The sequence below is a fragment of the Peromyscus maniculatus genome, chromosome 2 (genome assembly GCF_049852395.1).
Source record: "Peromyscus maniculatus bairdii isolate BWxNUB_F1_BW_parent chromosome 2, HU_Pman_BW_mat_3.1, whole genome shotgun sequence".
NCBI lineage: Eukaryota > Metazoa > Chordata > Mammalia > Rodentia > Cricetidae > Peromyscus > Peromyscus maniculatus.
The window spans coordinates 157,518,461-157,533,108 of NC_134853.1; the positions used below are offsets into that span (position 1 = coordinate 157,518,461).

Sequence of the window (14,648 nt, forward strand, 5' to 3'; positions counted from 1 at the left end):
ATGCACAAGGGGAGGGAGGGGGTGACGCAGCTCAGCCATCACAGATGTGACACCACCCCCAAGTCGGTTTCCATGACATCACCTGCAAAGGGTACCTTGAACGTGATTGGCAGAAGGACAAACTCGCAGGAACTCCAGCAGACCACAGACCACCCCTGCGGGCAGGAGGAAACCCAGGGCCCAGCCTAGGACTGAACAGGCTTCTGGAAGAGCAGGGGTCATCTGGGTCATAGGACACAGGTTAGAGGAAGTGGCTGCCTGGCCTTGTGAAGGTGGCTCAGGGAACCACTGTCTTCAAGTCTCTCAAGGGCTGAGGGCATCAAGAAGATCACAGATACACCATGGGGCTCCAATGGATGAACCGGCACCAGATTCCTCGATTTACAGAGTTGGAGTTCGGCTTAGGCCAAGACATCTCATGTGTCTGGGGAAAAGAATGAGCCATCATGGGAGACTTACTTGTCCCTATAGTGTTGTGGGACATTTGTACACTGTGTGAAGACGTATTGCTGTGATTGGTGTCATAAAAAGCTGAGTGGCCAATAGCTAGGCAGGAGGTATAGGCGGGACTTCCAGGCACAGAGAGAACTCTGGGAAAAAGAAAGGCGGAGTTAGGAGCCAGACAGAGAGAAGAAACAGGAGGTGCAGGATGGAAGAGAGGTAATGCCATGTAGCAGAACATAGATTAATATAACTGGGTTAATTTACATTATAAGAACTAGTTGAGACAAGCCCAAACTGAAGGCCAAGCTTTCATAATTAATAATGTCTCCATGTCATTACTGGGGAGCTGGCAATCCCACAAAAAACAGTCTGGCAAGAAAGTTTGCTACACTACAGGGCACTTCCTACCCGCCATCTGTCAGGAAAAGCAGTAAAGACTGGAATGTAGGGACTGAGGGAGTGGGACTCACCCCACTTCACTTTTCAAGCAAATCAAGTTTTTTCCCAGGGTTAGAAACACAGTGCTCTGTCAAATCAGCCATTGCAACGCCTCCATGCTACTCTGTAAAACTGTCAGAGAGAGACCCAGGGCTGTGGCTCGACTGGTAGAGCACTGACCTAGCACACACAAAGGCCCCTCTCCAGCGCCGCATGGATGAGATGTGGTAGTGCACACCCGTGACCCCGGCACTTGGGACATGGAGGCAGGAGGATGGGAAGTTTAAGTTGATTAGCGGACATACCTCAAGTTAAGTCCAGCCTGGGTTCTAGGATACAATGTCTCAAAGAAACAAAAACAAAAACAAAAACAAAAACAAAAAAGGAAGGAGGGGAGAATAAAACAAAAAACCTTTAAGCATTTTTGTCGCTGTTTGCTTGCTTTTCTTTCAGTATTGTGTTGCTATTGTTGTTGTTTTGTGTTTTTGCTTTTATGATCCAGGCTGGCAATCCTGTTTGAGGCTCTTGAGCATGGGAACACGAGCCTGTGCCACAACACGAGTATTAGTATATTTTATTGATATCCATGTATTTTATTATTTTATTTTAAATGTATGGATGTTCTGCCTGCACGTATAGCATGTGTAGTGCCCACCAAGACCATTAAGAAGGTGTCAGATCCTCTGGAACTGGAGTCACAGAGGTTGTGAGCCACCATGTGGGTGCTGGGAATCAAACCCAGGTCCTCTAGAAGAGCAGCCAGTGCTCCTAACCGCTGAGCCATCTCTCCAGCCTCAAGATTTATTTTAAAGAAGAAAAATCATGCACCAGTCATATGCCCTGGAGGGGGCTATTGAGCTTCATTCCCTCTGTACCCTGGGCCCCTCCCCTGCTTTTTCCTCAGGCCAGAGTCCTGTTCGGTGATGTGGAGAAGAGCGGACAAAGCAACATCCATGAAGTGGGAGCCAGATTGGGCAGCAGGAGCCCACCAGGTCTGCTGTTCACCAGTGGGGCAATTGGTTCGCTCTAGAACCTTCGAGGGCTTTTTACTCAGATTTCCTCACAGAACACCCTCTAGAATACTTAGCAGTCACAGCGCTCCTGATTTATTAACCTCCAGGCCTCATCTTAAATGCCACCTCATCCCAGATGTGTGAGAGCCGAAGTTACATTTTAAGTTTTAATTACTATGCCTAAGAGATCTACGAAACAAAAATGCCTCTGATCTGCAAGCCCCTTGCCCAAGGACAGGTAGTTCCTGAAATGATGGAGGCTGTTGTTTATGGGAGATAACAAGCCATATGTTTTTCTCTCCCTGAACAAGTTTGTTTAACCCATCTGCACCAGATGCGCTTGGTCACATGTGGGCAGGAGGTTCACAGGCAGGAAATACATCAGGAGGTGTGTTTGCCCCTAGTTGGATGGAGGCTGAGGATGTATGTGTATCCCTGATTGCTTCCGTCATGGGAAATATTTAAGCTGCTGCAAAACTTGATTCAGGGCCATTTTTCCTGGGGAACCAGGGATGGACCTGGCCAGAGTGCATCCACCTGGATAGCATTTAATCAAGTTTGCCTCAAATTTGGCTTTGATTTGTGGTCGTGGTCTTACTCTCGATCGGTGGGATTCACAGTTGCCTTCTTAGATTACCTACCTAAGGTCACCATGCTTATTTTCTTACCTTCAAACACTATGTGCTGCTTTGGTCACGACATTGCCCGAGAAGCCCTTCCTCCAGAACGCGAGTGTCACAGGACAAAGGTACATCTGTCTCCTCTACTGCATGAAGAATTTGTTGGAGTCTGGAGGAAACAGCGGCTCCACCAGGGCTGGAGCCCCGTGCGGGCCTGGCAGCCAGTCTTACAGACACACATGGCTAGTCCTCCCTCCCCCGGTATTCGTGGCTTGTCACAGTTCGGATGGGTGTCACAGCCACCGCTCGGTCGCTGGCTCAAGTACAGCTTAGCAAACATCCTGGGGTGGAATGGGTAGCCATTCACACCCTTCCCTTTGGTTATCAGGCTGCTGGAGCAATGGATCCCACAAAATTGAAATGTCCCCAGAAATCAAGGTGGGGGGGGCCTTAGCTCCAGCTGGAGGTTTCACAGTTATGACTGAAGCCCAGACAGTGGTGAGGGGCGGGGCCACACCTTGGCCAGGATGGCTTAGCTAAGCATATGTGTGTCCACCATTGAAAGCTAAACCTCATGTTAGGACCCTGAACATGGACACAGAGGACGCTCACTGGACATCTTTTTCTGATTTCCATTATCAATCATGTCAATAACTGGACTACAGAGGAGGGATGGCAAGCCTGGCTTGTTGCCAGCAGAGGCTTTCAGGGTCTAGGTTCTGACCCTAAACACAGTAACTTCCCCAACACCTTGGCCAGAGTGGCCGACTTCAACATCAGCGCGTGCTTTATCTCTGAGAAGCCTATCAGTGAAAACATCGACAGGAAATACACCAGGAATGGGCTCTACCTACAGTGTCCCCATCCCCGTGCCCTCTCCAGAGATTTGCTATGTAGCCCCAGCTGCCCTGGAACTCACTATGTAGACCAGGCTGGCCTGGAACTCACTATGTAGATCAGACTCACAGAGATCTGCCTACCTGCACCCCTGTCTCTCAAGTGCTGGGATTAAAGGAGTGTGCCCCTACAACTGGCTTATGTTGTCTTTTTCTTTTTCTTTTTTTCCCCGGAGCTGAGGACTGAACCCAGGGCCTTGCGCTTGCTAGGCAAGTGCTCTACCACAGAGCTAAATTCCCAGCCCCTACAACTGGCTTTCATTGTCTTTTTCTACAAAGATTTTTTTTTGACAAAGCCCACTTACCTTTCCCTTGTCCCTTTTCGGAGGAGGGACAGTCTTAAGAGTGAGCTTCTGCTCTTGACTACTGGTGTCCTAGATGGCACCTAGGGGTCTGGATCTCTATACCTGAGCAGCTCCGGTCCATTCCATTCAGCTCTACCCATTCCAAGCAGCAAGCAGTCCCCATGGGAGCAGCTGTGGCCAAGCCCTATCATCCTGATCCAGCAGCCCCACATCACATTTATAAGCAATGTCTGCCCTTGAGAAGGGCAGGTGAAAAGAGCCCTTCAGAACGCCTGCAGCCCCTGGAGTGACATGGACTCCTTCCCAGAACCCCTGCTCTTCTGAGAGTCCCACCTGGCCACCCAAGGTCATCCTTCAACCTCTCCCACCTCCATGACAGCACACAGCATGTCCTGCCTCCATTTTTTCTCTCCCCACTTCTAATCCTTTTTTGTCTCTCTCTCCTCAACCCCCTCTTCACCTGTTTGGCTCCTGGCTGTCTTCCATCCTCCTGCTCCTTTCGTCTTCCTAGATACAACCTACTCACTCCTCAATAACTACTTCGTAAGCACCTGAACACAGCTATGAAGGAAGCAAGCATGGGCCATCTTAAGAATGCTCCATGCCGGGGGAACAAGGGCAAAGGCCTGGGGTAGGAGTCGGTCTGTGAGCTGGAGAGACAGGCAAACCAGGTTTCCCTTTGGAGAAACCTTCCTGTGACTCTACCTTACCCTGAGCTGCAAAGTCCCCAACTCTGAGTCCTCTGGGTACCCTGGAACTATTGAGGGCTAAAGTTATATTTTGAGTTTAAACTTCTGTGCTTATGAGAACTATAAAACAAAAGGCCTCTAACCCGTGAGCCCCACCTGCCCAAGGACAGAGAACTTCCTGGAATGCTGGCAACTGTTGTTCCTGTAAGATAACAAGCCACGCGTTTTCACTTCTATGAACAAGGTTGGTTGCCCAAAACTGCACAGGATGTACTTGATCACATGTAGGTGGGAGGTACATAGGCAGGAAGTACATCAGGATGTATTCTTGCCCTTGATTGGACGAAGGCAGGAAGTATGTAGTCTTGTGGACTTTTGCCTTTATACCTGACCAACGTAACTTGTGGTCATTCTCTGGGAATCTCAGATAAGGTCTTGGCTAGTGTCCATCATCCTGGCCAGCATTTAAGAAAGCTTGCTTCAAATTTGACTCAAAAACTATGGTAGCGGTCTTCTTATTCTCGTCCAGTGGGATTAACAGAACCTCATCATACCGTGATGCCCACTCCACCAAAATCCCTAGAGACAGGAATTGTGCCTTGTTTTGACATCTTCAAGCCCAGTGTGGGGCAAATCCTTTTTTCTATAAGATAGATTCTATTGTATTGTTAAATCAAATATTTTGTCTAACGCCACCTCCATAAAGTTTTGTTCAAAGACTTCTCTGTAAATAGTAAACTAAAGCTTAACTTGACGCATAAATAAAACATATCTACAAAAAATAGTCATCCACCCAACAAGTTACAGAGCCCACCTAGATGCTCATCAATAGAGGAGTGGCAGGTATGCACAATGGAGAATTATTCAGTAATAAAGGACGTTACTCATCTGCAGGAAAATTGACAGAATTGGAGGTTATCCTGTTAAATGAAAGGACAGAGACACAAAGATAAATATCATGTTTTCTCTTGTATGTGAAATCTATCTATCCATCTACCCATCTGTCCATCAGTACTCGCCTATAATTATCCATATTACATGAAAGGAGAAGGCATTATTGAGACAAGATATAGGACCAGTAGAGGTGGGGAGGAGAAACAGAATGGGTAATGAGTGGTGAATATGAGCAGAGAGTGTGATACACGCATATAAAAATGTCATAGTGAGAGCCGGCAAGATGGTTCAGTGAGTGAGCCATCCTGGCGCTTGCCACCAAACCCGACGACCTGAGTTCAAACCCCAGGACCCACATGGTAGAAGGAAAGAACTGACTCCCACACACATTGTCTTCTGACCTCCACACACACACCACACACATACACACATACCACACCCCCCCACACACACACACACAGTGTGGCTTGTGCAGGTCTCCACATTCCCACAAAATAAATAAATAAGGAAATAAATAAGTGTCCTGATGAAATTCACCACTTTGCACAGTGAATACAATAGTGAAAAAGTAAAGAAGCAGGAAGCCAGAAAACACTGCCTATGTGAATACTTGGGCTGAAGGGCTGGGCTTTTGGTTGGTTGGGTTTTTTTGTTTTGTTTGTTTTGTTTTGAATAATCCAGTACTCGGGCCATCACAAGCTCCCTACTGTTCAAACCAGGTGCTCACAACACGATGAATTCTAGCCAGCCAGGCCTCTCTCTCTCTCTCCACACCACTTCCTTTCCTCTGGCTATAAATACAACCTGTCCCTGAGAGGGTGGGGCATCCGGAATCACTTTTGGTCTGGAGTGTAGCCTGACTCCAGTCACCACCACAGTGAAGGCCTATGGCAAGCCACTAAACTAGGCTTGTCTCTTTCCCCTATAGCAACATGCCCCTTGCAGATGAGAACAGTGGGAGATGTGAGGACCAGGAGCTGGCTCCCCCTCGATGACTCCAATGTCAAGGCCAAATACCTTCCTGAGGGGAGTGCTCAGGGAATGGAGGAAGAGGCCTGGAGGATGCGGGAGGGAGGAGAAAGGGCTCCATGTATGAGCCAGCAATCATGTGGCATCTTTCCCTGGACTGTTTGGGTTGTGTCCTCGGTGGCCGGCACACAGAAGTTAAGAGGGTGTTAACTAGATGTGGATGAACCCTTTCCCCAAAGGGGAATGTTTCCTGTGGTTTGGATTAAAAAGAAACCCAGGGGCGGAGGTGGTGGTTCATCCATACAAACATGTAAGCGTATAGACCTGAGCTTGCTCCCGAGAACCCATGTAAAGAAAACCAAACAAAAGACCGGCAGCGGGTGTGTGCCTGCCATCCCGGCACTGGAGAGACAAGGGTCTTGCAAAACGGCCAGTGTATTCAGTCAGTGAGTTCCAGGTTCAGTGAGAGCCCCTGCCTCCCCAAATGAGTTGAAGACATGATAGAGTAAGGCATCTGAGGTAAACCTCTGACCTCCACATGCATACACATATATGTGCATATGTGCCTGTACATATGTATGTATATATACATATATACATACACACAAGCATGTACATACACATACACACCTGAGAAAGTTGGACAAGCCTTCAGGCAAATACAAGCACGAGCCGTAACCCACCCTGCTCATAACCCTGCCTACCCTGGCTTTGTTCATTTCAGGAATGACCATCTGAGTACCCTTACTTCAGACATGACCTGCCTCAGGAACATCTCCAGCCCTGGTCTGACAAAGACTCACAGAAAGGATCCTGAAGCCCTAGGAGCTTCCTCTGGCAGAAACTGTGCCTACCCTTTCTCGGGCCTCTCTTGGGGTCTTCAGACCCCACCTGCCCAGATTCTCTCTCCCCAGCCCGTGGCCCCTCCCTGTCTGGGGATCTTCTCTCCCCATAACTGACCTCTTTGGCCTGGTCTCAGCTCCTGCTCCCAGGACCTGTGCCCATGAGCAGTCACAGTAGTCAGAGTCTGGATCCCCAAGTTTATGGCCTGCAGCCCAGGCGTTAGGGCCAACACGACATGCTGTGAAATAAGAGGGACAGACTCTGGGAGGTTGTTTGTGGGAGCCCACAGTGAACACTGGCCTGTAAGCACCCTGCTCAGCCCCCAGCAGCCTTCGTGATGGCAGAAAATCCAGCAAAAGCAGAGGCGGGCACCTCACTGGCCCTTCTGCCACAGGGCCCTGGATAGATACCCAGCACATTCCAGCGGGGAGGGGAGTGGCCAGGTTATCCAGGTCACTGCCTTATCCTTGTCACAAGCCTTTGCTAATCCCTTCAGTCCTGACTAACCCCCATGAGCTTGCACTGGAACTTTCTTAATTACCTGAGAGACTGCTAAGTGCCTTGACTGTCTGAGGACCCGGTGCCGTGATATGGTCCTGGCCAGGAGCGTGAGGATGGCTCCCAGGACCGTGGAGGAGAAATAGATGATGCTGCAGCCACTGGTGAGGCAAGAGTGGCTCTGGATGCTGGGCCTGAGTCCAAAAAGCAAAGGCAGAGAAGCATCAGTTTCAGTTTCGATTGCTCCGAAATTCTTTTCTGTTTAACAAGGGGAAACCCTTGTGGGAGCCTTTGGCTAGGGCTCAGATTCACAAGGGAGAGCCATGGCCCCTGGGGAACCCGGGAGTTCAGTCCTGGACACTGAACACAGCAGGCATGTCACCAAAAACATCAGCCAAGTGAGTGACAGATAAACTTAGAATGAGAGAGGGAGCTGGCAGCCACTCCTTGCCCAGCCAAAACAACAAGGAAAAGGAAGGACAGACAGACAGACAAATGAGCAAACAGAATGCTGGGTCTTCAAGGAGCCACATCTCTCCCCAAGTTTCATTTTGAAAAATTTGAAATCTGCTGTAAGTTATGAGATTTATCCATAGAGCCTTAATTATTAATATTTACTCTTCTCTCTCTCTCTCTCTCTCTCTCTCTCTCTCTCTCTCTCTCTCTCTCTCTCTTTCACACACACACGCACACGCACACACACACACACACACACACACACACACACACACACACACACACACACACACCTATTTGAGAGCAAATCGCAGAAACTTACCTGGAATCATTCCCCATCTCTCCACTAATGAGAAGACTGTATTTTACACAAACAAGAAAAACTGTGACCATGGAGAAATTTACACTAACACATGTTGTTATCTGGTGCCCATCAACTATCCAACAATCAAAGATTTTCTATTATAAGGACAGGAGCACCCTTATATATCATCTTCTTTATTTTGTCTCTGTTTTCCCCCCCAACAGAATTCACACACTGGCCATTCACTCGTTGTGACTGGTTTGTCTCCTTCAACCTGGAACTCCTCCTTGGTTCTGTACCTGACACTGGACGTTTGAAGGCAGGACATTTGTTCTGCAGAACCCCTCCACCTGGACTTGTTAGTTTCCTCACAAGAATAAAGCTAAACCTTTTTTTAGTAAGACTATCATGTGGGTCAACGTCGGGGGACCTGTGTGTTTTCAACCTTGCTAATCATTCTCTGTCTTGGTTATTTCTTATCACCGTGGTACAAATACCTGACAGAACCAACTTATTGGGGGGAAGCTGAGTCCACTGTGGAGGAAGAGGCATGGTGGAGCAGCTTCCTGGCAGCTGGAGTGCGTCACAGCAGCTTCCTAGGTCTTGATGAGTTAGGAAGCAAAATCTCATACAAGAACCAGATATTGGCAGCAGTTTCAAGGCCACCCCCAGTGACTACTTATAACTAGGCTGCTATATCCCCCAGACTCCACAAATTCCCCCAACAGCGCCACCCTCTGGAGATCAAGTGTTCGAATCTGTGGGGAACATTTCAGATTTAAATTGTAACAGTCTTCCAATATTTTTCTCAAGGGACCTGACTGTTTTCTGTTGCCGTGATATAAACACCATAACTGAAAAACAACTTGGGGAGAAAGGGTTTGTTTCATCTCACAGCTTACGGTCCATTATGGAGGGAAAGTGAAGACAGGAACTCAAGGCAGGAACCTAGAGACAGGAACTGAAGCCGAGGCCGTGGAGGAACACTACTTACGGGCTTGTTCCAGTGACGTGCTCAGCTCACTTCCTTTTATAACCTGGGACCACCTGCCCCAGGGTGGCACCCTCCACAGTGGGCCGGGGCTCCCAGATCAATCATTGATCAAGAACGTATCCCACAGATATGCTCACGGCCAATCTGATGGAGGAGGCAGTTCCTCGGTTGACATTCTCTCTTCCCAGGTGACTGCAGTTTGTAGCAAGTTGACAAAAACTAGCCAGCACACCCTCCAAGCTTACACTTCTAGCAGCAGCAACTGTAGTACTTACTCTTCTCAACGCTGTGAGATATGGAAAAGATATCAAATACTGCCAAGAGCAACACTAAAGGGTGAAGGATTTCTGTCGGCTCCTGGTATGAGGGGGTACAGTCCATTGTGGCGGGGGGGGGGGGGGTGCGTGGGCACAGCACTATGTCTTGGAGATCTGATGCTGCCTACTCACATCTCAGAAGATCAAGAGACAGAGGAGGGAGAATGTCAAGAGTTCAGCTGGTTTGAACTCAGGTCGTCAGGTTTGGCTGCAAGCTCTGTAAGGAGTGGAGGAAGCCCTTACAGAGGCTTCCCCAGCCCTGTGGAGGTGGGGTGGGAGTGGGGTGAGACTCAGAGGGAAATGGCAAAGCCTTCCTCTGCTCCCCAACATAACCGGAAAGAGGGAATCTCAGTTGAGGAATTGCCTTTATCAGACTGGCCTGTGTGCAGGTCTGTGGGGGCATTTCCATGATGGATGGTTGATGGGAGATGACCCACAGCCTGCTGCAGGCCATGCCATCTCTGGACAGGTGGCTTTGGGTTGTATAAGAAAGCAGGCTGAGCAAGCCATGAGAAGCAAACCAGCAAGCAGCATTCTTCCATGGCCTCTGCATCAGCTGCTGCCTCCAGGTTCCTGCCCTGCACTCTGGCTTCCCTGATGATGGACTGTAACCTGTAAGGCAAATGAACCTTTTCCTCCTCAAAGCTGCTTTTGGTCAGAGTTTTATCACGGCAACAGAGAGGCAAACTGGTGATACATATGTACTCAACTCTGCTGTATATAAAGAGAGGGATGGATCCAGATACAGTACTAGTGGAAGCTTTGAGTCTCTGCCTCCATCGATGCATCCATCCTCCAGGAAAAAGAAAACAGCTGAAGAAACTTCAAACTAAACCCGATAAGAGCTATTGTGCACTCTCCATCAAAATGCCAGTGGCAGTCTCCACCAAGATAGAAAACAAAATCAACAAAGGTCCCAAACTCTCAAGGCCAGCAGGACCCCCCCCCCACCACCACCACCACATTAGGCTACAGACTGCGGGACTCTAACATCATGGAAATTCTTAACATTCCAGAAAAGAAGAAACTCCCGAGAAAGTGAAAGAGGCTGGTTAGCTGGGGTAATGATTTAGATTTAAACATCCCTTAAAAAGCCATAATGATGAAGACCTGGTCCCCACCCTATGGCATATTGCGAAATGATGGAAACTTCGGAAGAGAGTGACCAAAAGGGAAATCGTTGGGACCATTCCGGGAAGGGGATATCTGAATCCTTAATATTCCTCTCCTCACCTCTCTCTCCACCTTTCCTTATCTTTTGCCCTTATGTCTTGGGGATGGCAGCCTAGCCCAGCCAGCTGGGTCAGCTACCTTTTGTCACACTAACACATACATCATCATGTTAACCAAGTGGTCCACACGCCGCCTACAGCCTGAGCTACTCCTTTTCGGCTCAGTGACTTCCACTCAAGTAAAACCACATTCCTGGCTACACCATGGGAAAGAATTTCAGGATGATGTAGAGTTGGAGTTTATTAAAAGGCATTTTGACATCGATTTTAAGCACAGGTACCCAGGAAACAGTGAGACATACCCAAGTACGGGGATGGTCTCTCAAGAGAGAGCCACTGCTTGTCTTGGCAATGGCCACACATATAATCCCTCAGCTTCCTAATTCCCATCACTAGGAGAAAATTGTTCACAGCCAGTGGAAAGGTTAAAGCATTTCCTTTTATAGGCAAAGCTGTAAAGTGGATTTATGAGGGTGTTGTCAGGAAGAAGTACCCAAAGTCGGGGTTAGAAGTCCTTTGAGCCCAGAAAAGGCACCATTTGCTTAGTTTACTTATTATCTTTAACAGTTTGGGGCTTGAGATGTGCTGAGGAAAACGCCCATCGTCTCTGCAGGCACTTTTGGCTTTATCAGCAGTGTCTGCAGCTTCCTGACTCTGCCAGCAGGAAAAACGAACCAACCAGATCTCAGGATGAAGGGTTTCTTTGCTCCCTCCCACCTCCTCGGTGTTCTTTCTATCCTGCCTCATTACGAGTGGCAAGTCCTTGTCTTGTCTTAGAAACAGCTTCAGCTTTCCATGGTCAGAACGTTGGGCTAAGGCGTTTTTTCATACACAGCCTTTAGGCTTTTATCTAATTTGTTGAGAGTTTTTTTTTTAATCATTAAAAATATATCTTAAGAAATGCCTGTTCTACATCTGTGGAGATGGCCGGATGGCTTTTGCTTCTCCCTCTCCCTCAACACACGATGCAGATACTAAATCATCTCTACATACTGGGGATGGATCCCACTTGATCCTGGGTGTGGCCTTCTTAGCCTACTGTGCATCTGGGGTGTGAGGATGTTGCTGAGGATTTTTGAGTCTGCTCATCAGAGAACACATTTTGGTTTTCATCTCCCTCAACCCGCGTGTGATTCCCATTTGAGCAGACATCTTGTCTTGTTCAGTGATGTCCAAGAGCTTAGGTTAGACACCGGTGGAAGGATCATAACTCAGTGGCCAGGATTCTGAGAAAAAGTGCTGAAGAAATAAGAAATTTAAAAAATCACATCTGCTGTCACCAGGGTCCTTAGTATTGCTGCAGTCCTAAAGCCTGGACCTGGTGGAGCCACCAGGACGTATGGAGGGGGAGGCAGCTTCTGCCTATTGTAAGTGCTCCAGAGCCTGAGAGGTTGAACGGAAAGTGAATGGTCCACCCCAGGGGATGAGGTTTCTGAGGGGATGAGATCTCCCTGAACCTTGATGTAGGCTTCGCATCAGCTCCTCGGGGAAGGACCCTAGGCTGAGAGGCAGGAGCTGGCAGAGAGCTTTGGAGGGTACATTACTTCATTGTGGCTTTCTTTCTTTTTTTTAAGGGGAGAGCACAAATGCTCCCCCTCTACCACAAATTATAGTCAAGTTCCCCCCACCCCCACATTTGGGGAAACTGCAGGGGTCAGCACATCTGGAGTGCAGTGGATAAGCCTTGCTGAGAAAACCACCTTCACGATCATGGTATCTCCTCTGCCAGGTAAGTATTCGCTGTGGCTTTCTAATAACAGCAAAGCCCCCCAAAATGAGTAGTCTAAAGGAGGCAAGATAGAAAGACCCAAAAGTGGTGTAACATAAGAAGGAAACCCTTCACCCTGTGATCTGGCTGGTTTATCCTTCCTGCTGGCACAGCCAGGAAACTCCACACACCCGCTGATAACACCAGAACTGCCCACAGAGATGAGGGGCGTTTTCCTAAAGACATCTCAACCGAAAACGTTAAAGACAAATTAAGCCATGCCTGCTTAGGGCCCAAATGATTTCTAACCTTGGATTTTTAGCACTTCCTATTCCCGACAACACTCCTTGTAAATCCACTTTGCAACTTCGTTCATAAAAGAAAACTCTCCGACCCCTCACCTTCCTGTAATTTATACTGAGTGATGGAAATTAGAAAGCCACGGGACCAAGGAGTGACTCTCCACTGAGAAGCCCATACCCATACTCGAGGATGTCTCACTTTCCCCTGGGCATCTCTCCATTAAGTTCTGTGTTTAAGGTCTATGCTTGAAGGGTCCTTGAGCTCTGCTTCATTGCTGGCTTGGCCTGATAACGCTTTCCGCTTTCCATGGCAAAGCCAAAGAATCCAGCTTCACCTGAGTGCAAGGCTCTAAGTGGGGAGGGAACTCACAGGCCGCACTTCCTGGAATGCTGACTCCACCTCCTTCACTGCTGACATCAGTAGCACAAACTGATTGGCTCAGGACTGAGGCAGAGACCAGAGGAGCCCAGGTGGTTGGGTCCTTGGGAGGCCTGAGAGAGAGTCTGTCCAGGACTCTCCTGCCTTCTGTACTTTGCTGGCATCTTGGGCTCCTTGGGGAGTAGAAATGTCACCCTGCGAACACCTCCCTGAATCCACATTTCTCCTTTGTGTAAAGACATCAAGGGATGTAGGGTCAGACTTCTAATGACCTCATCTTAACAATTCATATCCGCAATGACCCTATTTCCGAACAGGGTCATATTCGAAGGTTTGAAAACTTGAACAGGAAGTGAGGTCACAAAAGGGAGACACCATCCAACCAATAAATTATTGGGAGAAAATCTGCATTTTGATAAATAAAGTAAATTTGAATTTTCAGAAGGACATCTACTTGAATGACTCACAGTATAAGCTAAATAATGATGCAATGATTATCAATCTTGTTTATCAATAACTTCATGGGGAAAATACTTTACTTCTTACTCACACTAGGTTCTCTGAGAGTAGCAGAATGTTCCAGAATAGATGTCCTCCATTCCATGACTCAGTGTCCCAGAAGACTGCTCATAATCTCCCAAGAACACAGAAAGGTCATGAGTTGTGTCTGTTTGGGTTTGTCCTGGTCTGAACATGACCCTTTGAACTTAATTAGGTCTATGATATTCCTCTGCCATAGGCTGGAAAGAGTAAGGAATAGATGGGCTCGATTGGCATCCCACAGCATCTACTGTAGGAATGTCTGAAGGACTAGTGTCTGGTATTTTACTTAAGGCCATGGAAGCCAAATTCTTAGCACAGGTTGGAGGGCAGTGGGAAAGATGTTTACTTTAGAAACTAAAGCGCTCGAATCACTGTATCCCTGAAGCCTGGTGAATAAAGATGTCATGGACTCAGGAAGCATTAAGAAGCCCATTGCCTAACAAGTGAGGACTCAGAGGGAAGGGGTTGGGGGGGCAGTAGTTTGGTGGTTTTAAAAATTCATATGGGACTGGCAGGGTGACTCGGTTGGTAAAGTGCTTGTCCTGCAGTCTGAAGGACTTAAGTTCAAATCCCCAGCACCCATGTAAAGAACCCAGGTGTGATAGCATGCCCTTGTAATCCCAGTGCTAGGGAAGTGAAGGTGACCAGGTCCCTGGGACTCACGGGCAGCCAGCTTAGCTTACTGCACGAAGTCCAAGTCAATGAGAGGTCCTGTCTCCAAACACAAGGGGGACAGTTCCTGAAGAACAATATCCAAGGTTGTCCCCTAAACTCCACGTGCATGCACATGCATATGCACACACT

The 14,648-nt window shown here is 48.1% G+C and overlaps 1 protein-coding gene and 1 non-coding gene across 7 annotated transcripts in view; both read right to left on the reverse strand.

Annotated features, from left to right (window-relative positions):
- Pla2g5 (phospholipase A2 group V) overlaps nucleotides 1-14,648 on the reverse strand; it is a 76,792-nt gene that overhangs the window by 21,411 nt on the left and 40,733 nt on the right. For 3 of the 6 annotated variants that reach the window (XM_076565524.1, XM_076565523.1, XM_042272187.2), the window contains 2 exons: nucleotides 7,653-7,803; nucleotides 7,229-7,349 (listed from right to left, as the gene is read on the reverse strand). The exons of 1 other annotated variant lie outside the window; for it this stretch is intronic. In XM_076565524.1, the coding sequence (XP_076421639.1) occupies nucleotides 7,229-7,349; nucleotides 7,653-7,803 (272 nt within the window). The remainder of the gene's footprint in view (nucleotides 1-7,228; nucleotides 7,350-7,652; nucleotides 7,804-14,648) is intronic. 2 more of the 6 variants (XM_076565526.1, XM_042272172.2) reach the window with 1 other exon arrangement.
- LOC121827786 (U1 spliceosomal RNA) lies at nucleotides 12,484-12,649 on the reverse strand. The gene has a single exon (XR_006070082.1). It is a non-coding gene; the product is annotated as a U1 spliceosomal RNA (small nuclear RNA).